The sequence below is a fragment of the Perca fluviatilis genome, chromosome 3, assembly GCF_010015445.1.
Source record: "Perca fluviatilis chromosome 3, GENO_Pfluv_1.0, whole genome shotgun sequence".
NCBI classification, from domain to species: domain Eukaryota; kingdom Metazoa; phylum Chordata; class Actinopteri; order Perciformes; family Percidae; genus Perca; species Perca fluviatilis.
The window spans coordinates 96,336-122,273 of NC_053114.1; the positions used below are offsets into that span (position 1 = coordinate 96,336).

General features: G+C 38.3%; 1 protein-coding gene across 3 annotated transcripts in view; it reads right to left on the reverse strand.

The window, feature by feature from the left end:
- Positions 1-3,772: 3,772 nt before the first annotated feature.
- The window catches only part of LOC120555880 (synaptosomal-associated protein 25-A-like), a 53,284-nt gene continuing 31,118 nt past the window's right edge, over positions 3,773-25,938 (reverse strand). For 2 of the 3 annotated variants that reach the window (XM_039795038.1, XM_039795039.1), the window contains 5 exons: positions 18,802-18,850; positions 11,217-11,334; positions 7,615-7,734; positions 6,431-6,575; positions 3,773-5,251 (listed from right to left, as the gene is read on the reverse strand). In XM_039795038.1, coding sequence (XP_039650972.1) covers positions 5,183-5,251; positions 6,431-6,575; positions 7,615-7,734; positions 11,217-11,334; positions 18,802-18,850 — 501 coding nt within the window. In that variant the 3' untranslated portion in view covers positions 3,773-5,182. Of the gene's footprint in view, positions 5,252-6,430; positions 6,576-7,614; positions 7,735-11,216; positions 11,335-11,561; positions 11,680-18,801; positions 18,851-25,938 lie in introns of all 3 variants that reach the window. The other variant, XM_039795041.1, reaches the window with a different exon arrangement.

Sequence of the window (25,938 nt, forward strand, 5' to 3'; positions counted from 1 at the left end):
GGGTCAGACTCAGAGTTCAGGGTCAGACTCAGAGTTTGTTACACCTCCTTAGGTCTGCATCGCGATGCATCAATGCAATGACTCATTTCAACAGCCCTCATACCAGACTTTTTAAAGCAACACCAAAGCACTTCTCTTCGGTCCCCGTACAGGTTGGAAGTGGAATTGTCCGTTAGCGTTCTCACTCGAACTACAGATCCACTATCCGATCTGGCAAACAGTTATAGCTGATAGAGGGCTGCAAAGCGAATGCAGCAGTGCTATTCACCCTGATACGAGTTGATGAACCACTGAAACCATTTTGGAAACATTATTTTAAGGTACAAAATAAGCTTTGGTGTTGCTTTAATGTTTTTTTCAACATACTATACTATGACATTTTTCAAACGTGTTTATTTGGTGGCACGGTGGCTCAGTGGTTACAACTGCTCCAATTAACATCAGCAAATAGAAACTGCAGACTCTGACCTCTGGTTCGATCCCCAATCCAGGCTTGGCCATTTTGTGTGGAGTTTGCATATTCTTTTAGGCTGTCTTTGACATTCTATACTGACTTTTGATCACTTTTTTCGACATCGTATACTATAACTTTTTATGACTTTTTTCGACATATTGCACGATGACGTTTTTAATCACTTAATATACTATGACTTTCTTCGTCATACTATACTATGACTATTTTCGACATATACACTATGACTTTTTCATACATATTATACTATGACTTTTTTATCAGTTTATTCAACATACTATACTATGACTGTTTTCAACGTACTCTCTTTGTTGGCACGGTGACTCAGTGGAACTGCTTCAACTAGCACCAGGAAGTAAGCACTGCAGACTCCTGACCCCTGGTTTGATCCCCAGTCTGGTCTGCAGGTTTTTGTGTGGAGTTTGAGTGTTCTTCCAGACTTTGTTTCACATAATATACTGTGACTTTTTATGACTTTTTTCAACATACTATACTATTACTTTTTTCACTTTTTTCGACTTGACTATACAGCGGTGGAAGAAGTATTCTGATCCTTTATTTAAGTAAAAGTAATAATACTACACTGTAAAAATACTGTTACAATAAAAGTCCTGCATTGAAAATGTTACTTAAGTAAAAATACGTTAAGTATCATCAGGAAAATGTATCTATGGCAGCGCAGTGGCTCAGTGGTTAGCACTTCTGCCTCACAGCAAGAAGGTTCTGGGTTCAAACCCAGGTTGTCCCAGGCCTCTCTTTGTGGAGTTTGTATGTTCCCCCTGTGTTTGTGTGGGTTTTCTCTGGATGCTCTGGTTTCTTCCCACCATAAAGACATAAAGACTAGAACTACAGTTGAAAATTAGCTGACTGGCTAACAGTGGAGCATTTGACAGAAGTGTTCTTCAATGTGCATTAAATAAAAAATAAAAGGGCCACAAATAGATCAGGCCCAGCTCACATCCAGAACATGGTCAACCTTACACCCCAGCCCAACCACTCCGCTCTGCATCAGCCAACCTGCTTGCTGCCCCCGCACAGCGAGGGAGAACTCAACCAAGTCCCCGACTGTTTGCTGTCCTGGCTCCTAAATGGTGGAATGAGCTCCCCATTGACATCAGAACCGCCAAAAGCCTACGCATCTTCCACCGCAGGCTAAGAAACACGTCTCTTTTGACTACACCTTGAATTAAAAAAAAAAAATAATAATAATAATAATAAAAAACAAGCACATATTTCATGTGTCTCTTTGTAGTTTAGCTTATTTAAAGCTAATGTAGAAATTTAGCTTGTCAGCATTCACAAGCATTTTCTGCAGGAAATGCATTTTCTAGTTAAATATGCTAAATATAGCACATTTCCTCATTCCACAGAATGTGGGTCAAAGACGAGACATGTACATTTTCTTTATATATTTTCTCTTTTTCTTTAAATTAACAGTGAATTATTATAAACTAGAAGGGCACTCTGAGAGCACAGACCTTTGCCATGGCCTAATGCCCTATGTTGCAATGTTGACAAAAATTTACTTTTTTACCAGGCTGTAAATATGTTTAATTCTGCAGATGGCCATTTTAACATGGAGGTCAATGATTGTCTCCCTTTTGGAGCTAGCCACTCCATAAACTGCAAACTGTGTTTGGCACTTCCACATTGGCTTCATGTTTTAGCACCAGAGGTTGCTTCTTGTGTTCAACCCAAACCAGGATCTTTTTTTAAACTTAAAATAAACCTAAATAGTTTTGTTGCCTAAACCAAACTGCATGTTTCAAACCGCGACTGTTACATTAACCATTTAAAGGTTTGATATTGTATTTAGAATGATAGCTTCACAAGTTTTAATCATACAAGTATGACAAAAATATTGACCAAAACCTTATAATTTACTTTCCAATGTGTCCACTGCCAAAGAATGTGACTTTTAAAATAATGTGATAAGTGAGCTGTATGTTTATTTTTATTTATTTGTTTACCACCACAAATGGTGGAGTGCCAGTGTCCCTTCTAACGTCACTGTCCAGCTTAAACAAGAAATTGCAGTGCATACACGCATAATACCAGCAGAGGGAGCGCTTGGTCATAAAATACACTCTTGAACCTTCAGTGTGGAACAAAGCAAGTTTGTTTCATGTATCCAGCAGCAAATCACTATACTAATACTAATATGTGAGGAGCTGAAGAACTGACAGCTTCCATTGTGAAACATTACATTATCATTTTTGGATAAAATTGATGTTGATAACATTCATCCATTTTATTTTTTGTGTATCCAAACACATCATATGCATGCACAGTTGGCTGTGTGATGGATGTAACCAAGGTATTGCAAATTACTGTTGTGTGTATCTGTTGTCCAAGTTGGTGTGTGTGTTTGTGTGTGTGTTTGTGTGTCAGTGTTCTTAGTGACGTGGTAAACTCTAATCCGCCCTAAGCCCAGGGCACCACAGTGGATGTCCATTAGCGTAATGTGCTGCTGCACATCTTTCCTTCCCTGTCTCTTTCTACCATGTCTGTCTTTTATTTTCCTATATGCCTTACAAGCTACACAGTAGTGCTTTAAATATCTGTGGTGACATTGCATATTTGAGCCATTAGGCTCCAGTTTATGTGTAGTTATGATACACTCACTGACCCCTCACCTTCCTATGGAAGAGTGCAAGAGAAAACACATTTTCTTGAATTTGACTACTATATAACCTATGTTACCACACTTATGTTACCTTGTGAGTGGTTTGAAATGTTACATAGTAATAGCACCTACAAAGAACTCTTCTAAGGGTGAAGAAATTACTGTAGTTATAAAATTTCTTTTCTTATTTAAAGCTAGGTCAATAATGAAGATGGAAGTGCCCTAACAACTGTCACCTGTCTGTCAGTGAAGGAAATACCTATCGACACCACAGAGAAATAATTCTCCCTGAAATAAGTGATATATTTGAGTAGAGATGTGATTTTCTGCTCTGTAAAACCTCTGCATTTTTTTTTGTATAATTATTAATTTATTTCTCTGGGAAACTTTTATTCACATACTCATTGTAGTTCAAAATGAAATAACTCTACTTGTGTCTGCCTTAGCTTAAAAAAAAACTGGACTGAATGCAATATATATATATCATAATAATAATTATATATATATATAGTATGTATATAATATAGTTTATTTTTCTCCCTAATTTTCTCTTTTTGGTGTGGGTGACCAAAATGTGAATTGTACTTTTAACCATGCTTGTCTTGGTTCTGCTTGAGTTACACAGGACCATGATATTAACTCAAACCAGTATTGAAAATAGAAAGGAAGCTCAGTTTGGTTCTACAGTTATGATGGTTTTATTGGCATTTTCCAAGGTATTATTTTACAGTGACGGTCACAGTCTGGAAAGGTTAAGAGACATGAAACAAAAAGAGTGCCACTCTTGGAGATAAATATGGGCCTCTCTTCTGTGTGGCCTACATATGTAGCATGCGGTTGCCATGTTAGGATATTTTTGTCTGAATAAATGAATTATTCAGTGTCTCCTAGCAGCGGATGAACATGCATAACACACTTAATGCACTACTTGATGTTGCTAGGGTTGAATCATAGGTAAAGCAGTCTGGCCTGGGATGTGAAGAGGTTGTGACCCCCCTGTAACTTTGCCTTGAATTGGTTGATGTTGAACTGTGACCTTAGCAAAGCTCCACCTCCTTTTATTATCAATCCTAATGCTAGCTATTATAGTTAATGCCCAATTTGTTTCTGATGGTTAAACAAGAGTCCCATCAACAATGCTGTTCAGACTACAATGAAAATGCAATTTATTTGCATGTGCACTCAGCCTTAATTATGAATGACAACAAATCAATTAAATATTCAACCCTTGCTTTTGAATGGTCAGATTTAGCTCCCTGAGGAAAAGGTACAGTATATACCATACAATCTGTGGCATCAAATTGTGTTAACACTGCTCCATCAATAGAGTTGGTGGTAGTAGTAGTGGTGCACTAAGAACCAGGAACAAAAAGCCATGTCTTCATCCAAATAGCTCAAATACTTAACTGAGTATCCATGGTCTACGATGTTATTAAGATATGAGTGGCTCTACATCAACATTAAATGACTTTGTATTTAAACAGTGGCCTTGGTTACAGGCTGTGTGGGCTGTATGCACTATATTCACTACAAATCAATGGCCTTATCATGTAGCATCACAACGTTTTAACTGATGAATACACAGTGTGTCTTACATGGACAACACCAGAATACTGACATGGGGGAAGGACATTTTGGAACAAGGTGTACATACAGTTTATATTACACACAGACTTAAAAAAAAGAGTGATGAAGAAGACAGGACACGTGATCTAAGTCAATGAGGACATTGAAGAAGGACTATGTACAGTGTGGAGACAGTTTGGGTGGATGATGTGTAACAGAACTATTATTTCTTAACAAAATCAAAAAAGCAACAACACAGAACATTGACAACAAGGAGAGGAAAGGGATGGAGGGAAGTGAAGGGCATAATTTAGAGGGTGGGAGGGGCAGAGGAATGTATGATATGTGCGTGTGTGCAAACCTCTACAGGTATCACAATAAAAGCATGATTTTGCAGCGCCTGCTGTCGAGCATAGGAAGTGGGCGCCAGGCGTTGGGGGCTGGCTGGGGTTTGGTTGGTGTTGTTACTTTAAGGGTGATTGGGGGTAAACGGGAATGAGAGCACTTTTCGCTGCAGTTTAGCCACTGCCCAACATCTTTGTAGCACGCTGGTTGGCCTCGTCAATCCTGGTCTTGTTGGAATCAGCCTGAAAGAGACACACACACAGTTTAGCTAGCAGTCGGTAAAGGGCGGTGATGAGTTACTTTAACGGAAAATGCAGGTTTATTTCAACCTGGTGTCGTTCCTATAAACATGGCTATTGTTATGTTATTGCTATGGGTCATGCTAACGTTGCACTTGCCACCTTCTTTGTAGAGATTCAGGGAAATGAGGCCATGAATTTTATATGAATCATTTCAAACATTTGTTTCTGGGTCTGACAGAAGGTAAAACCAGAATTTGGCAGCCTGAAATGACCATTATTGCTAACTTGCTGGGTGACCTAATCACCCTGCATATTAAGCCGCGGAATAGCCCAAAATAAAAAGAATGTGACGCCTCAGAGTCATGTTTCAGTTAACTTGCAGATGAAATAAACCAGAATAATCCTTAAATGAAGACACACGTACTGAACTAATAGACAAAGTGGACAATTGCCGTGTTTAACACCCTGATTTGGCATGTGAATCAAATTTGCTTCCATTATTGAGTCAAGCCCAGGGTAAATCTACTCAAAATCAGCGCAGCTACATTTGCTGGTGCATTGCCTAATGCTGTGCATGGAATCCTTAATATCCGCTAAATACCCTACAAATTACCTACTATTTACTCTAGATTTGCTGCCTTTCATTTACTTACTTTACCCAGAGTAGTCATGACATTGTTAAACTCACAATATCTGACTCTAAATGTCTAAATCTATCCACATTTTGGTTGCTCTCATAGCTTTCCATACCTTCTCTTAGCATTAATACAAAAAGGCCTATAAATGATAGTCTTGAAAATCTAGTGCCTTGTGCAGCCTACACTTGGATATCTTGCTTCCTAAATATGACAACAGGTCTCCTTGATCCTCACATTGTAGTTCCATAAGCAGTTCAGTAACATTTTAGTTCCATATTGCCAATATTTTGGAGCATCACACTTCTAACTGTTAACTGTTGGCACTATCTTTGTCCACCTTGGATTAAACGTTACTTTGCTACCCCACCAATGGGAGAGATTGTTTTCTAGTAACAACTGAAACTGACTTGCTTCCACCAATAAGTATGAATTTAGAATGGTGAAGAAGCAACTATATCAAAGTCATCAAGTCAAATGCAATTCTCTAGAAATAATGCCCCCTCTCCCACCAATTAAAATGCAATATTCTCCACGGCAGTACCTTCTCCATGATCCTATCGACCTGGCGGTTCTGGGTGTCGATCTCTTGGCCCATGTCCAGGGCCATGTGACGCAGATTGCCAATGATTCCTCCCACCTGCTCCAGGTTCTCATCCATCTCATTCTCCCGGGCGTCATCTGTTACCCTGGAGCATACAAGAGGAGCAACAAGGACTGGTTATTGGCCAACAAATTATGTTGTAGCTGCTTTTTGGAATATGATACATTGTGCTGGAAAGCACAACCTTCACCAAACAGTATATTACAGTACATTACAATGCACTACAAGGAGATACTTTTAAAATATATGTTTAAATGAATTCCTGAACAAATAAATCACATTGTCTTTGGAATACTAATATTGGGACATTCAAGGATAAAATAAAGTGTACTGGTTATTGGTTAAAATGTATTATACTACCACCTGCTTTATTTCACTCGTGTTATGGGCGTGTTTGAAGATTCACTACCATGGACAGCACTTTAAGAGACCCTGATAATTCTCTAGGAATCATATGACATAGTATTACTCAGTGATTCCCAATCAGAGGGTCGGGGACCCTCCAATGATGAGGTTCCAAGATTAAAACTAAGCTATGCTACACAAATTTAAATTCATGCTTGCTGGACTTACCTCAAATCATTGCGTTTTTGTGGATAGTTTTACCTGCTCGGGTTTGAACATTTATTCAAATGACACTTTAGAGTTAAACTCTCACCTTCAGACTTCTGACACTGATGGTGGGGGTGTCAAGCAGACACTTAGGGTCACAAGTAAAAAAGGTTGGAAACCAACTCATATCAATCAAGTCCAAATTTGTGCTCCAATGTTTTTTCTAAATATGAAATGACTACCATGACTACTTATTGCTGGTGACTGAGCAGAAGGTGTCCTAGGTCTTCTGTAAGCCTCTAAACATCATCATCATTCCCAAGGGAATATTATGAAAATACAGGGTTCCAAGTGACATATTGTCCATAATGATGGTAAAAGGGTTTTTGAAAAGTCAAAAATCGGCAACCTATTCAAGGATATATAATAATATATAATATATATAATAATAAAGGATATTCAAATAATTATCGATATAAACACTATTGTATACTAGCACACACACACACACACACACACACACACACACAGAGGGGGCGCACCCCCCCCCCCCACATACACACACTACTTACCTGCGGATAAAGCCCCCACTGATGGCCATCTGTTCACGTTCATCCATCACTCGTGCCCCTGGCTGGCTGTTCACCACTCCATCCTGATTCGCTCCCCAGGCCTGGCCCCCGCCCTTAATCCTACCACACACACATTTCAGTCAGTATCTGTGTAACTGTTGTATTATGTGCTTGTGCTTTTAAATGTGTATGTGTGTGCACTGGTTTATTTGTTTGTGAATGCAACCAAGACTAGGCGTGCTGTGAGTGTGCACGTGGGTGCATGCTGGTCAGTATGTGTGACACTTTACGTGCGTGCGGAGTGAAGTGTAATTGTGTATATGCAGGTCTATGTAACTTTTCTATCAATTCATTTTTAAAACATATACATACATATAGTATATGTTTGGAATGCTTTGCATAATATGGTGTCAAGCCAATTAGTCTAATAAAAGCAACATGCCATGTATGATAAACTTACATACGTGTATTTGCAATCTGTGAATAATTGATCTGACATGCAGATCAATTGAATCCAAGCACAATAAGCTCACATGTGGCTTGTGTTAGAAAGTAATCTAGGTCCTTTAGAGACTCAGAATACCATCTCCTTCAAGCACATTCAGAAGAGTACAATCACAGAACATAATGGCCAGACTTCAGACACAGGAGGCACAACACACATGCAGATTGAGAGGACATGCAAGGCGGTGTTTGACATGAGAAGGGAAAACATAAAAAGAGTAAGAGGATCAGATCATTAAAAGAAAGAAGTTCGATTTTGTTTTATAAATGAGTGAACTGTGATAATTTTGCATGCAAGTCATACAGTAGCTGTGATGAGCCCTTCATTTCATCTGGATGGATAAATCTGTAGGATGATACACTGTATACAGTCAAATAGGCAAATCTAATTCTTAGCGTTTGTTTTATTATGCTCTGAGTATCTGATGAGTGGAGCTCACCACTGAGGACAACAGAGTTTAGGCTGTTTAACAGTTGTTTTTTTTCAATTTTCAATGAAAGCCGACTGTATGCACAACATTGTTGTTGTGAGGTGGTAAACCACACCCATCAGGTGCTCCAGGTTATAACAATAAGCAAGAATTACTTTTCTATTGCTATTTGACTCTGCCATATAAAAAGTCTAGATCAGATGAAACACATGACAAAGCCACAGGATCACATAACAAGTGGTAAATGATAGGGAGGACCAGAGAGCTATAGAATAGACAAGATCTCAACCCAAAACAGTCACATATGGAAGCAGGACCAAAATGGACCAAATGGAGGCAGCAAACTCCTAATATACCTTCATACAGAAAACAAAACGTTCAAGCCAAAATCAGGTGGTGACTATTAAACAAACACCAATTGCTACAAAATGACGGCTGTGATGCAAATAAAGCAGATTAGTTACATGTGCTACTGTCAAGATCCTGCTCAGCCCTGTTTTGGAGAAAAGAGTTTGTTAAAATGTCTACTAATGTACTTAATCTTTTTAAAAACTCTCTTTAAAAACTGTGGTAGTGCACAGTGAAGGCAAAGAAAAAAAAATACTAAAAATGTTTATAGGTCAGATCTAGCACAGACAAAAACAGCATGTTCTACACTAATGGATGACATTAGATATATAGTACTTTATTTGGTAAATCAATAAGGCATCACTTAATTCACTCCCAGAAGAATGTCTGAATAACATCTTGCTGCAAACCCACCACAAAATAACCCATATACAGCCACTTGTGTTTTCTATAGCTCTGAGATAGACAGCTGTATACAGTACATGTATTGGTCCCAGAGTATAGAATGCTCAGACATGACTCACTGGCCATAGTTTGGCTGTTAAGGGCCAGAAACAGATCACACAGGAGTTTTGCAAAACATCATATTATTCATATTCATATCAAAGCTTTCATAGTAAAAAATAGGGTTTAAGAGCTACTATTAAAATGGTAGCACCTAATGTTGCGTGTGGCCAGAGAACAAGTTTACCTCACTCTTGTGTGATATTTCATTATGTAGGACAGTGCTGAGGGATGAGAGACAGGGGCCAACTGAAGCATTCTATATTTGCAACTTGTAATCTGAGGGTCATATGCCAAAGTTGGTGTGTTTAATGGCATGTTTTAATTTTAGCAGCTCTCATTGCTTTAACAGGTAGTTTTTACGGTACGTGTTTGATTATAAAGTTACTGCACTAGACTGTTACCTTCACATCTGTAATTACACTACAGAGAACACCATGACCTATGTTAAGGCTTGCTTGCAATGTAACCAGTTCATATGTACTGTCTGAAAAATGTAAAAGAAAATACCAAACATTCAACAATAAATTAATCAATCATTGCATCTCAGAACTAGGACCCAAAAAAATAGGCTTAAAGTAATAGTATGACATTTTGAGAAAACACATATTCGCTTTCCTGCAGAGAATTAGATTGAAGCCTCCCTTGTATCTGTGCGCTATATATGAAGCAACCACCAGCAGAAAGCTAGCTTAGCTTAGTATAAAGGCTGGAAAAAGCTAGCCTAGCTCTCTTGAAAGTAATAACAACTGCCTACTGGCACCTCTAAAACTCATTATTGACACAATATATCTTTTTAATCAGTATAAAAACTTAAAGGTTAGCCAAGGAATAGTCTGGCGCATAACCCCCGTAAAACCACAACGTGCCATTTTACGCTTTACACTTTAACAAACAAGATGTAACATGTTAATTAATTAGCCTTAGTAGTGCTGTAGGTGGATGTTGTTAGTTTTGAATAAGCCAGAATAGCTGTTTCCACCTATTTCCAGTCTTTGTGCTAAGCTACATATTTACAGACCTGAGAGTGGTATCAATCTTCTCATTGAACTCTCAGCAAGAAAGAGAATACCAGTAAGCATATTTCACAAAACATCATACTAAACCATCAGATTGCTTAGCTGCAAGTTGTATACTGTAATGTCATGTGCTCGATTATATTAGCAGCCTTTTCTGAGAAATATATCAGGTGAAAACTTCCAATTCCAGGAAATATGATACAGTCTTGTATGAAACTTTATAAATTGGAAAACTTTATTTTAATGTACTGCAAGAGCCCCATGTAATCAATTAATTCATAAAAAAAAGTAAAACACCAACAGTTTCTTACAAAGCAGCAAAATTGATAAAATTCAGATGAGTAATTTAATATAGAAGGCAAGTAGTTGATTTATTCTTTGGTTGGACTTTGTACACAGCATGATGCATCATGCTGCAGGGTTAGGCTGGGTGCTTGGGTGGGGTTTGGGGGGGGGGGGGTGACGTGGCCCATATCTCTGCTGACGCTGCTACCTGCTGGAAGAGAATCTCTCATCCAATGTGGAATGAAGGGCTTTTGATGACAACAGCGAATAAAGTGGCATCGGACATGGTGTGCAGATGTGTGTGTTGTTCATGCATGCACACTCTTAACTTAAGCAAACACACCCACACATGCATGCAGCACTGGTGCCTGTTCTGAAAGTGTGCTGTTGTGGCAATGAGCCTGACTGCTCACACCACAGTTCACCATGCCCTACGCACCAGAAGACGGATAGAGAGGCAGGAAGGCAGGCACTGAAACACATGCATTCAGGCGACACAGGCAGCACCTACTTGTTACAGGGACATGAACATAGACCACAGAACTGTCCTAGATTGTTCAAATTCTTTTCTGCATCCTTCATGTCCTTATTGATTTGGTCCATCCCCTCCTCGATGCGCTCCAGTTGTTCTGATTAGCAACACATTGTCATTTTTCCCAGCAAAAGAACGAAAGCACATAAGAAGAGAAGAGGGGAGGAAGAAGTTGCGGGTGGAAGGAAGGGATGGGGAGGAGAGAGGGGAAACAAAGGAGAAGAGACAAAAAAAGACATTGACTGTGACAAGAGAGACATAAGACATCACCACCACCACCAGCACTGGACAGGCAGAAGCTTGGGGCTCCTGGCCGGTACCTACTTTTTAATACATGGGCATATCAGACCACAGCATTGTCCTAAATCTTTTAAATCTTTCTCGGCCTCCTTCAGGTCTGCGTTCACCTTGTTCATGCCCTCTTCCATACGATCAAGTTGTTCTGGTGAGGACAAAGGCATGAGAGCAGTGAAATAAATTTGACTGGTTTGTTTTTCCAGGGTTGGCGCTCTACTCTACAATGCAAGAGGCAAAATTGTTTGGCTAGATGCTGAAGGCAAAGCAGGCAACAAGCATTAAGAGTAGCTGTTGACAGTGACTAAAACATTGCTTTGCATGTGAATTTATTTCATTAGAATCTACAGGGCTCCACTGGATTTTGTTTTGTTTCCTACTTCCATCCAAAGCGGCATATTGATTCTCTGAGCATTTCATGAGCGGCAGTAGCAACACCTGCATCAGTTGCAGGATGCTTCATCCATAACTCTGTGCATGAAGATGTTAATTCTGCCAATTTAACTGTCTGAATACTAATGCACATCAACAGGTGACAAAGAGTGTGAAAGAGACCGTGATAGGCAGCGTACTTAAAAGCAATAGAATAAATTAGTAACAAATCAATGAACAAATCATGAAATGAGTGTGATGTAAAGCACCATTCAGGCATGTAAAGTCGCCAATGCTTCCTTACTCAGATGGTCAATAGGGCACAGAGCTACAAAAAGCTCTGATTCAAGGTCAGATTCTCTCTCTCTGGCTGGTTATTAGTTATAGGGCAGGGTAGCAGTAATCTCCATCAGTAAAAGGGGGCACTTTGTCTTCTGGGAAAAACTACTAAGGTTTGATTAGTCACATTGTAGTGCAGAGGACGCAGATGGTCATATAACACTGGCTCAAGATCTATAGAACCGAAACACATTGATCCACAACATACAGTATTGTAGTGAAGCAGAGTGATAATTCAATTTAGTCTCCATGTCTGATAGTAAATAGAAAACCTTGCTTGTACCCTTAATAAGCATAATCTTTAAAGGCCTCTGCTATCAGGGTGAAGGTGTCAAATCTTAACCCTGAAAGCTGAGGAATCTACACAGGAGGGACTGCCACTCCCAAAATATAAGACAACCATATACACGGGACCTGGGAAGGTTGAACAATCAGTTCTCTCATCCCATTTAATAAGGTTTAATGACTCGTAACATCTGTGTGGAAAACTAAGAGAACTAATAAAATTGCTCCCATATGTGTGCTAAATATATATAAGAATAAGACAGGATCAGTAGAAAGGTCTAAGATGAATTTTCTGCTAAATGGCCAGCAGTAGTCCCAGGCAAAGTGAGAGATTGAGTAAAGGAGGAATGTGAGAGAAAGAAAGAGAGAAAGAGAGAGAGATAGATAGAGAGAGAAACATTTGACACTAGCGATTTTACTGTATATTGACTACTGTTGTTGCTTTCCTGTTTTTTATTTTTTATTTTTTAAATGTATATATTTTAGTTTACTCAATGAATTGTACGTATGTATTTCTTCTCACATTATTATCCTTGATGCTTTGGCAATATTGTTATTTCTGACATTCATGCCAATAAAGCAATTTGAATTGAAATTGAATTGAATAGAGAGAGAGAGAGAGAGAGAGAGAGAGAGAGAGAGAGAGAGAGAGAGAGAGAGAGAGAGAGAGAGAGAGAGAGAGAGAGAGTTTATTTGTATTCTTTTTTTAATATATATATATATATTACTTGTATTATTACAGTATATCAGATGTATTTACTCCTTGTTGTTGTTTATATGTATGTTTCTTCTTATGCTTTGGCAACACAGATGTATTTTTTGTCATGCCAATAAAGCAACATGAAAATTGAAAATTGAAAATTGAAATTGAAATTGAGAGAGGGAGGGAGAGAGAGGGAAAGAGAGAGAGAGGGAGAGAGCAGGAGAGAGAGGGAGAGAGAGAGAGAAAGAGAAAGAGAGAAAGAGAGAAAGAGAGAGAGGGAGAGAAAGAGAGAGAGAGAGAGAGGGAGAGAAAGAGAGGGAGAGAGAGAGAGAGAGAGAGAGAGAGAGAGAGTTTATTTGTATTCTTTTTTAATATATATATATATATACTTGTATTTTAATTATAGTTTTATTGTTGTTGTTTATATGTATGTTTTTTTGTGTTTGCAAGTTTTTTGTTCAATAAAAATGATTAAAATTGAATGAAATGGAGAGAGGAGAGGAAGAGAGGGAGGAGACAGGAGAGAGAGGAGAAAGAGAGAAAGAGAGAAAGAGAGAAAGAGAAGAGAGAAAGAGAAGAGAGAGAGAGAGAGAGAGAGAGAGAGAGAGAGAGAGAGAGAGAGATAGAGAAAGAGACATTGTTCATCTCCTTAGCTTCGCACACCCAGGCCAACCTGCCTCCCCCCCTCCATCTGAGGATTATCATGTGAGAGCCTCCACTCCTCTCCTCCCCCATAGTCAGTCACAGGTTTAACCAATTAGAAAGTAGGATAATGTAAACCAACGAGGAAACAACAGGCCTTTTTCACTGCAAACCTCTTTACTTGTTGTAGTAGGATAAGGATAAGTACAGGTGTTACTAAAAACATCACTGTGTCACAGTAAGCCATCACTGTGTCACAGTCACAATTTCAGGAACCTAAAGCTGAAGCGGCTAATTATTTACACCTGTAATAAAATGTCAAAATGTCTGCTGTGAAGAAAGGCCTATCAGATCTATGTCAGACCATTATTCTAATTCCAGCCTTATACACTATGACAGGAACACAGGTGATAAGAACTAATGAAATGAAGGAACTTGCAGTCCGTAAAGGCAGGAGAAAGCTAAAAGTGATGGTGGAATGGTGAACTGATTCTGGGTTAATTTTGAATGAATTCAGCAGCTATGGCACTGTGTTTGGTTCTGAACTGCACCGATGAAGCATTTGAATTTGTTAGAGCTTTGATTTGCCCCTCTGACTACAAAGTTAAAATAATTCTAACTGGTGGCCATAACATACATGCTACACTTGTATTATTCTAGGTTCAAACTCCATCCTTCACAAATGGACATTCCAGGTTTAAGTAAAGAATACCTTGGCTCTCCAGGTTCTATGAGATCTAACTCGTACGTTCCACCTCTTAAATTCACTTTACCCACATTGTCATGAGATGAAAATCTAAGCAAATGACACACTGATGTGTGTGACTCAGTACCTGGAAAATATCCAGAGTAGCTGGTTTAATGTGTGTCATTAACTTGTGGTGTGCAAGGAAATCAATGTTTGGCTGTAAGTGTTGAACACTCCAAGAGTAACAGAAAAAGAGGAGACAAGCCATAAAAAAATCTGCACTCTCCAGTTATCAGTTTAAGGCAAATAGTTTTTATCATTAAAAACAAAAATCGACCACGTTCCTCATACATTTTGAACCGGAGGTTCAAAGGAGCTACAATCTAACCAATGGTTTGTGCTCTGAGCTAAAACGTTGTGAGTTGCTACTGGCACGGGCTCGCTCAGGCAGAGCTGCAATCCATCAGCCCTGACCGAGTCGTAATTCAGGTCAACATGCATGTAACAACCGAGCAGTGAGGGACTCATTAGCTGCAGTGAGACCTCCACCATAGATAATACATCACTGCAAGAAATGAAAAATCTCCTTCTAGGTATGACCTGTGTGTGTGTGTGGGTGTGGGTGTATGTGTGTAAAGGGCAGAGGGATTAGTTACACCCTAGTTTACAGCACAACAAGACAGTATTAATTACCACTAGCATGGAAAGATAATATTTATCTTGTTTTCTTTTCATGGCAATATAAAAGTGAATAAAGTTATAATGTAAATTGTAATTATATTTGAAAACTGATGTAAATAACATGGCAAATATCTTTAAGCCTCAAATTGTAGAGGCTTGTGTAGTTTAGTAGTCATTGTTAACAGAAAGGAGAGGTTTGGAAAGAGACAAGGAAAGATAGAACGAATGAAGACAGGAAAGAACTTCATCGTTATTGTAACCAAAGTGATCTCCAGGCAAAGGAACAGGAGAAGAAAAAATGTATAGAGGTCAGCAGAGAAAAGTGAAGGGAATGAGAGCAGGGGCTGGTGGGAAACAAGAGAAGAAGCATGAGATAGAGAAAAGAAGAGAAGAAGAGGAAGACAGAAAGAGAGAGAGGCAGATGGGGGATCAGGTTAAGAGGACATTTGCTGAGAGGCAGAGGTAATTTAAATCTGTGAATTGATTGCTGTCCTGTGCTAACAGCATTGAGCCGTGCACTGACGCAGCCGTTACTCTGGAGGGAAGACAGGAGGGAAGAGAGACAGGAAAGAAAAGGCTATCTGTTCCTTTGACAAGCCAATTAGGCTGCTCTTCCACGCATGGAGTGGAGCACAAGCCAATAGTGGGTTTTATTTTACTTTTTTCACTGTATTTTTGTAATGCAGAAAACATATATACTTAACTTAAAAAGTTGGATTTAATATCAGGCAGTGGGCTGTGCATCTGCTGGCATTATAGTGTTCCTACAGAGTTTTTAGTGGGTTTACCGGCGTATAAAAAACCCACATATGAACACATTTTGGTGGAAAAAAGGATATAACAGAGATGGAATTGTGGCTGCAAAACTTCTAATCTTATCGTTAAGGATAAACCGGCAATACTGCTGATGTTATTCCTACTGTAGTAACCAGTAACACAGGGCTGGGTGTGGCGACCCTGATCTGGGTGTTTTATGAACTACTCTGTTCATCTTTGGCTGCAGCACCTTTGACTGGCAGACAGATCTCTTCCCCAAAATCTGGAGAGACTCTGGACAGGACAGTCTCTATCATATAACATTAAACTGATACAGCATCATATGAGACTAGCATTACCGTCTCACGGTTATATGCCTCCGCCAACCAGTCAAGTTGCAGTTTACATCCACATCTGTCTAGACTCATATAATATATTTAGTGAAGATTTTGAAGGAGTTTAATGAAAAGGTATTAATTGTATTTTTTGGCAAAACGTGAATGCTTCACACACATCTACAACCTGGCAGCACAGAAGATCTATACAATCACCACAGTTACAAGGTGGGTACCCTAGATTAGTGTCACCAATTCAGTATCGAACCAAATGTCTTCTGCTTCTAAGTTATGACTTTGAATAATTGGCCAGGAAAGCCTTTTTGCAGAACATTATGATGTCACAGTAAAGTTTACCTTTGGGTATAAAATGGATTGATCATTTTATCGTATTGTGTGAAATTCTGTCATTATTAGTGTAGAAATTCTTGAGTTATGGCCAAAACGTGTTATATTTCATTTGAGATATCCTGTTCACAAGAATGGGAAGGACATAAGGTCACAGTAACCTTTGATCACCAAAGTCTAAACAATTCATTCTTGAACCCAAATGGATATTTTTGCTAAATTTGAAAAATAATTCCTTATGGGGTTCCTAAAATATACTATAATACTAAAGGATGGGACGGGCGGCCACGGCTAAACTCACTGTTGAGTAGCCACAAAAGGACATATATTATTATATATGATAAATAAATACTGAGATAATGTTGAGTGCACCACGACATGTATATACAACAACAAAATCATAAGTTACTATAAGAATATTTTAAAGTGGTATTAGAAATTAATTGAAGTAGTGCATTATTTCCAGCTCATTATTAGTTACTAAACTGTCCCACATTCAGTCTAAGTCGCGACACAGATATGACAGGAATATTATATAAGTAATATTATACAGGGCTTATAATGATAAACTGTAAACAAATGTTGGCATACGTTTGTCAATTTCTGTACTGTATTCATTAACACTATTAGTGATTATACCATTCAGTGATTGGGGAAGAGGGTCCACAAATAACATTTTGTATGGCACTTCTATAAACAATTCTCATCATGCAAATCGTCATTTGTTAGACCGCACCATAACTTGAGTAACTTCAAACATTACAAAGTTCCTCCAAAGCCACAAAGGACATCATACTGTTTGCACAGGCTGAGAACCTAAATTGGTGGAGTGCTCCTTTAGTTCCCAATGGTGGATCAAGCTATAATTTAGGCAGAACTGGAGAGGATGTGGATGTGTCATTTCCAGTCAATGTGATTATTCTCTCCCCTCAGAGGAAGAAGAATGGTAAAGTATATCTGTTACCAGCTGACCTCTGACCTGTCACTCAGTCAGTTGTCCTCTGTAATACGGCAACCAGGGTTCAGAGAGCCAATACATCAAATATTTGTTTTAAAGTGGTTTATGTCCTGTTTCTACTACTTAAAAGTACTTATATGATAATCACTAAGATTAACTCAATATACAGTATCTCACAAAAGTGAGTACACCCCTCACATTTTAGTAACTATTTCATTATATCTTTTAATGGGACAAAACTGAAGAAATGACACTTTGCTACAATGTAAAGTATTAAGTGTACAGCTTGTATAACAGTGTAAATGTGCTGTCCCCTCAAAATAACTCAACATACAGCCATTCATGTCTAAACCAACAAACAAAAGTCAGTACACCCCATACATGCCAATCTCTAGGTATGGTGATGGGGTACTTTCCATAAAATCATCTCTCAATGCAAATCAAACCAGCTATTAGGCTAACCGACATAAAACCATGCCAATCTCTAGGTATGGTGAAGGGTATGTGATGATGGGGGGCTATTTTAATTCCAAAGGCCAAGGGAACTTTGTCAGGATGCATAGTATCCTGGATCCACTAAATAACTGGTCTTTAAAAATAAAAATCTGCTTAAACATTAATGGCTGTGTGTTGAGTTATTTTGAGGGGACAGCACATTTACACTGTTATACAAGCTGTACACTTAATACTTTACATTGTAGCAAAGTGTAATTTCTTCAGTGTTGTCCCATTAAAAGATATAATGAAATATTTACTAAAATGTGAGGGGTGTACTCACTTTTGTGAGATACTGTATATGGTTTGTCAAAAATATATATACAGTAACCATAAAAGTTTAAAGGCAAAGCAGAAAGCTAGCTCAACAGTCACATCCAGTATAATCCTTTTAGCCACATTAGCTCAGACTGCAGCTGAGGTTACTTTTAAAGACTTGGCAGAAGCACACTAAATAAATTGTTAATCTGCCTTAGTAATTATAGAACCATAAAGGTCATTTTCATCTGTGTTGTAAATTTGAGTGGTACTCTGTTTCATACTGGACGTACTGCTGATGATGACTCCCCCATTATACAGCATTTAAATAGCTTCAAGAGAGAATTGGTAGCAGATTGAAGACAGATGTTAGAGAGATGGTGTTTAGTGATTTCTCCCTATCAACTTACCTCCCTGCTCATCCAACATGACCAGAGTCCTGATGCCGGCATCTTTACTCTAACAGACAGACAGAAAGGGAGATGAAAAACAGAAAGAGAAGGAAAGAAGATGAAAAAAGAGGAATAAATGTGACAGATCAGTGAAGGTCAACACAGCCGAAGAGAGCAGAGCTATCAGGACAGCAGAGGTGGGTCAAATTACAATTTGAAATCGCTTTTTTGAGCGTGGCTGACCTTGTCCGTCACAACTGACACAGCTTGATTTTAAAGAAATCATTTTGACATTTGGGGGAATACAATTATTTGCTTTCTTGCCAAAAATTAAACAGAAGATTGATACAGCTCTCGGGCATATGAAGCTAGAGCCAGGGAACCGCTAGCTTAGGTTAGCATGAAGACTGGAAAGAGGGGGATCAGCTAGCTTCTCTCTGTCCAAAGGTAACAAAATCCAACTACCAGCACCTCTAAAGCTAAAATTTTAAATGGCAACTTATTATGTTTAGGCTTTGGCTTTTGTACATATAAAAAGAAAAGAGATATATAGGTTAATAATGAGCTTTCTAGGTGCTGGCCTGCAGATTTCTTTTCTGACAGAGCCAGCAACATGGCATCATGACTTTGCGTAAACATACACGGCACTTTCCTAAAGCCAAATGGCGTGTTATCTGTACGCATTTTGAGCTATCCACATGTCTGCTGTATACAGCAGATGTGAACATACACACCACGTGGCGTCACCACGTTGCGTGTTATCGCAAGAACGTCACACGCTTGTAAAAAAAAAAAAGGTTGGGTTTAGGAAAAGAACACTGGGAAAGGCTTTAGTAACACAAAAAAGCGATTCGTTAAATCACAGGCCCGTGTTTTTAACTCGCTTTCTGTTCATCGCGGAGGATCCGCCGAACAACTAAGTGAACTGCACATCCAAAGGTAAGAGGCTTAATAGTGTTCTGGGCAGATTAGAACAGGGTGTGTATTATTAATGAGGAATGTGCTATTGTTGCTATTTGTGTTACCATTAATGTGATCTGATTAATACGGTGCTATTACTGCATGCTTTGATTATTAATCTGTTTGGCTGTGAATGTAGCTTTGATCAGGGTACTTGTTGATGATGTGTTGAATAATGTAGCTTAGGTAAATTGTAAATGCTGCATTGCTAGCTCCTTCCACGGAGCTTAGTTACTGTTCTGAGCGAGATAGTAAAACTCCCATTAGTCAGTCGAACCAACGGTACTGCGGCGTGACGAGACAGTCAGGGCGTGGACCCGTGTAGGCAACAGATCAGTTGTTAGCTTACCAGAGAGGCTAAACATGTAAACTTGTTAGCATAAAAGAGTTTGTTTTCAGAGCGAGAAAAGTCTCAAAGTGCCTTTTCTTTTCTTGTGTGTTTTTCTTTCTCTAAATATGCTTCTTTCACTAATCTATCACACACACACATATACCCAAGCTCACGGCTAACCCCCCCTTATAGTCAGGTTCACTATATATTTTTGTGGGAATTTTTTGGGGATTTGCTAAACTATAAATATTTGGAAAGGTTATTGTATAAGGAGTCAGAAAATTAATGTTTGCATATTAGCCACACGTGGTGCCGCCACAAAGCTGCAGACACGTTAGCTTAAGCAGCTAGCCTTGCTAGCTGCCTTAGTCATTCACAAGATAAACTAACCGGCTAGCACCTAGCCTATTGTCAGTAGCACATAGCTTAGCCTGAACGAGCTAACGGCTAATCTTGGGCCTAGCCCACCACTACTGCCCTCTTGGGGTTAAATTAGTTTTGTGCAGCTCACAGGAGCAGCCATTTTTGTAGTCTTTGTCTAGACTACACCTCGTCACCCCCTTCTCTTTCACACTCTCTCACTCACTCACACACAAACACACACACACACACACACACAGTGTCTCACCACATGTTGGTTTTGTTTATGCTTTTTGTTGTAGTTTAAAAAAGGGTATATTGATTTTAATTGATTGAAGGATTATTGATTGGCCATTAGTGATTTTGAAGTTAATAAATTTTATTATACTGCAAATGGCAGTTGTCTGTGATTATTTGTGTACCTATTGTAATAACAAGCTGGTTGAACGCAGTCTATGCTCGGACTCACCCTTCCTTTTGTTCCTTTATACCAGATAGATTAACCAAGTTAAGATCGGTATTTAAAAGGGAACACCACCTAAATGAGATGATTTCACATTTTGGTTATTGGCCCCCGAGATTCCACGGTGGAGCCCCTTTTTGATTGATTGTTGATTTGAATTTGTTAATAATAATAAAGTTATGAATAACCATATTCATAACTTTATTAATATTGATAAAAACATCTTTGATAATTTGCCAATAATTGGATCTGTACCCTACCGGTACCCAACACTCCAAAAACCTTACACAAGATAAGCAAAACCTGCACAATCCTGCACAGATTCCCGTGATAAACTTGTCCACCAAATGGCATGTGCTATATTTGTTATGTTCACTGGGCTGGTACCAGATATTTGTTGACAAGGCTCCAGTAATGCAACATTCTGATATGGCATACAAAGTTGGAACAGGCTCAAACACACACAAAACATGAACATTCATGCAGACTTGTCTGCTGTTATTTCTCTGTGCACGCATAGGCTGGGCTTTGTCACATTATAACACACTTCAATAACCACATTAACCACTGTGCATACTACAAAACAACAGCTTTGTGCTCTCCATGAGCCCGAAGCTTACTCTAACAGATATTAAAATCCAAAGGCCGTTCAGTTCATGCATCAGCTATTTTGGATCAAAGTGTGCTCTGACCTTCTTGGATCAGTGATAGATAGAGACCAGTGCTAGAGGCCAGTTAGACATGCCACTGATATTACTATCAATCAAACCGACAGCGACCGAGATCCGCCAGTGGCCATGGATCTGTATCGGTGTGAAGTTAAATTGTTTTCTCCAGAAACATCATGTTACAAGGAGAAAAGCGGTATATATTTACATGGGCTTTATGGACAAATAATTGATAATCCTCAGCAATGAAACTACAGCAAAGAAAATGTTTACAGACGCAATTATTTAAACCCAGTTACAGAACTGCTTGTTTACCCACCAGGAATCATGGGAAACCACAGACATGCGTGGGCAGTCATGGCTCCTGAACTACAGGACAGGATATCTGACCACGCCAACTGGCATTGTCGGATGTGACATCACATATTTTTGTATGGCTCATTAGACGCACACACATACACACAGAATATCAGTTTTTTTCACACTTTGCTGTGGTACAGTGAGTCTGATGATTTTTTAGCACTTTCTCCCAAAATAAATTTCTGACCAGGAAATGAACATGGAAGTGGGGACAACTATTCAAGAGATTGATAGAGGGGTTTAATGTTTAATATCTTAAACCCATCTTTCTTTCTTTGTTCTTCATTTCTATGCTTAGCAGCAGTACTGGCACAAAGCAGTGCTTTTCAAATGAGATTTAAGCACATGTAGTTGACTAATAAGGTAGGAAGTAATGTTTCATTCATGTCTTTTCATTTATTTCTGTTCTGCCCCAAAATCATTGTTCTCCTAAAGGTGAGGTGAATTAAAGGTGTTAGTAAAAGACTTAAGGTGGTGTCTGTATTAGTTACAATCCTTAACAGTAAACACAATCATTGACACTTTGCCCTGCATATGTGAAGTCAAAAAAAGTTAAAGGTAATTACTAAAGTAATACATTCAATGATTCATTCACTTTTCATAGTTTGAAGGTAATTAGCTTTATTAGCTGAAAACGTCAACAAAGGTTGACATTTTGGGAAATATGCTTGTTTGAATCCTTGCTGAGAGTTAGATGACAAGATCGACGTATCAATCTTCTAATATAATTCTCAGCAAGAAAGCAAATAAGCGTATTTCCCAAAATGTCAAAATATTGCTTTAAAGTATAGTGATCTCTTCCCCCAGGGAATCACATTTAAACCATTTTGCCTTGGGTCTTCTTGTCTTTAAATCTTTTTTTCACCTTAAACAGCTGAAAAAAATCTAAGATTTCACTTTGAATGCAAATCCACCATTCCATATAATTATGTTTCTGTCTTCAAAGAAAAACAAGGATTTAAGACTCAAATAATAAATGACTTGCTATGGTAATTATTTTTCTCATTGCAGTGTAGTGGTTTCCAGTCTAGTCATATAACAGCCTGCATGGAAGTAATATCACATCCATCTTGGGTCATGTATGCTCTGACTTCAGGCCTAACGCTTTCATCAAATCAGATCTCCCGTTTCTCTGCTCCATAAAGGAATTGCATTTGGACTTGACATCCTTGACAGACTCCTCTCAACCTCACTGTTCATCGTTCACACTCTCCTCATCTCATTCCCTGTCCCTCTGTCTTACTTTTTTTCTTTAATTTCCATCTCTCTCACCCGCTGTCTTCACATTTCATTCTGAGCTACCGAGTAGTTTCTCATTTCTGTCCCCTGTAGATAAGAGTTTTCCTAAGAACTTCAATAGCTCTGGATCTTTCTTGATGAAATCTTTTTAGAAAGAGGTATCGAATGTGTTGCAAATGTGTTGGAAATCCACAGATATTGCAAGTACAATTGAACCCATTTTTGTTGTTTCTTAGATATAAATAGTTAATAGAGTAGATGATGAAAATGTAGGTTTTAATACTAAAAATTTTAACCATGCCTGATCAGCTTCTCATAGAGGCAACAAAAGCTAGTGCTAAATAAATTCTGTAGATTTGAGTAATTTGTTTGCCATTTAAAATGTGATGCATTCCAAATCATAGCATATATTTAAAACTAATTACAGTATTTTGAAAGATAACTGAATACATTGAATACCTAAAGAAATAGTTTCCCATTTGGGAAATGTGCTTATTCAACAGTTTGATAAGAAGTTCAATACTGTCTGTTAAATATAAAGCGACAGCAAGCTGCTGGTTAGCTTATCTTAACAGGGGCGAACAGCTAGCCTGGCTCCCGTCCAAAGGCCATGTGCTAAGCTAAGCTAACCGTCTGCTGGCTCCAGCTACAAAATGAAGGTCACGTCGCACACTGGAGAATGAATTATGGGTTACATCTGCACGAGACAAGGACACATTACATCACTCTCTGTGAGTGTTTTCACGGTCTGACCACTAACTGACATTGTTACAGTATTATGTTTGTGGACATTACACAGATAAAAAGCACACTGATGTTTCCAGGAAAGATTTTATGTTTTAAGAAGTGTTTTATGGCTTTTATACATCAGTTCTTACAGTAAAACGTGTACTTTACACACTGAACATCCAAAGAAGAGTACAAAAGGAGACACTCTCTGCAGCCACAGAGGTGGCTATTAAAATAATATTTAAAAAAACATCACATACAACATGTATTGTTCATAATATGTCATACAATAGAGTGACAGTGTCCATATCACTATTGCCACTCTAAACCTCTAACTAAAACAAAGATTTAAGTGTTTTTTGATGCGAGTGTTTACCTTGTAAATTTGCATTCCATATAAATTGATTTCACTGTGTTGCTCTCTAATGCAAGTTCATGCATTTCAAATGACAACCCATGCATAATAAAATTATCATACAAGATGTGCATGGATTATACAATTACATGTTAGGTATTAGGCCCATGAGCTCAACCAAAACGATTTACTGAGTACAAAAGTAGAATAAGCTTCAATTTCTGGATCATCGAGATTTTTAGAGAAATTTAGGAGTAAAGAGAGGAAGAGTAGGAGCTGCAGTGCAGTAACAGTGTGGGTGTAATCCTTAAAGGATCATGTAAGAGAAAAGTTCTACAAGAGGAAAGAAACCTTAAAGAGGGAAGGGTTGGATTTATTCTATAAGGTCATTTTACCCATCTTTTTCTTTTCTCTGTGTTGTGTTTATGTGATTGAAACACAATTATTTAATTTCTTACACCCCTCAATTAAAGTCAGGTTACTGTTTCACAAAGTATACATCGATCCAACTGTTATTTATATTATAACTTATTGTTATTGGTCAGACTAGCTGAAAACACTGGCCACTGTCAGCCAATTTACACTGAGGAGCTGTATGATGAGGTTGTTCAGGCATCATGAAGAAGGATTTTCCAGGGCAACAAACATTGTTGGAATTAATGAAAAGGCACAAAACACTGGAGCAAAGCAAATTGGATAATGGAGAAAATTGTAGAATATATTGAGTTAAATGACCAACTACTTTCACGGGTCCGTTATTTTTTCTCATAGCCTTCCTTTAATCATGAATGAATAATAATAAGTAGTAATAGTAATAATCAGGTTATTGCTTCAGCTTCAAAGAGGAAGCTTGTTACAGCTTAAACTACATGGCATCACTGTCCTTTAATATTTGTCTACGCTTGTGGACAGGCCTAAACAAGCAGGTATCACTACACTGATCTCAGAGAGATCCCGGGGCGAGTGTGCTCCCTGCTCTGTCTGCTCTTCACTTATTCAATTAGTGTAAGCTTCACTATAAGCCCTTGACCACAGGACATACTAACACATGCTCACAATTTACTGGAAGCAAAGGTATGGTAAGAGACAGAATCACTTTCATCACCAAAAAGAATTGTATATATATATATATATATATATATATATATATATATATATATATATATATATATATATATATATATATATATATATATATATATATATTATAAAAAATAAGACTTGGTTTTAATTTTGGTAACACTGATATAGTTTAATTAGAGTGACACCAATAGACTTTCTCTGTTTTAATTTTCTAGGAACCCAGAGGCATTACATCCTTTATGTTTTACTGCATGTCTGTTTTGTTGACATCCTGCATCCTGGCAAAATAAAATAATTAAAACTGATGAATGAAAGTCACTCTGTTACATGATTAGTTTTGACCTTCACTAAAAATTAAGGTACTTTACAGATTATTTGTAAAAAGAATATTCAGGCCAAGAACTCAAATCAACCCAGATATAGTTTCAAATGTCTACTGTATTGTATGAAGAGGCATGTTGAGGCTCATCAATAATCCATGTTGCCTTATTGCCACATTGCAGTATATATTTAGTCTATTTCTCTGGGGAGATGCTAAGTGAGAGGGATAAAGAGCATGTTGTCAACAACAGAGGTGAAGAGAAGCCAAAACATGACACAGTCGCTG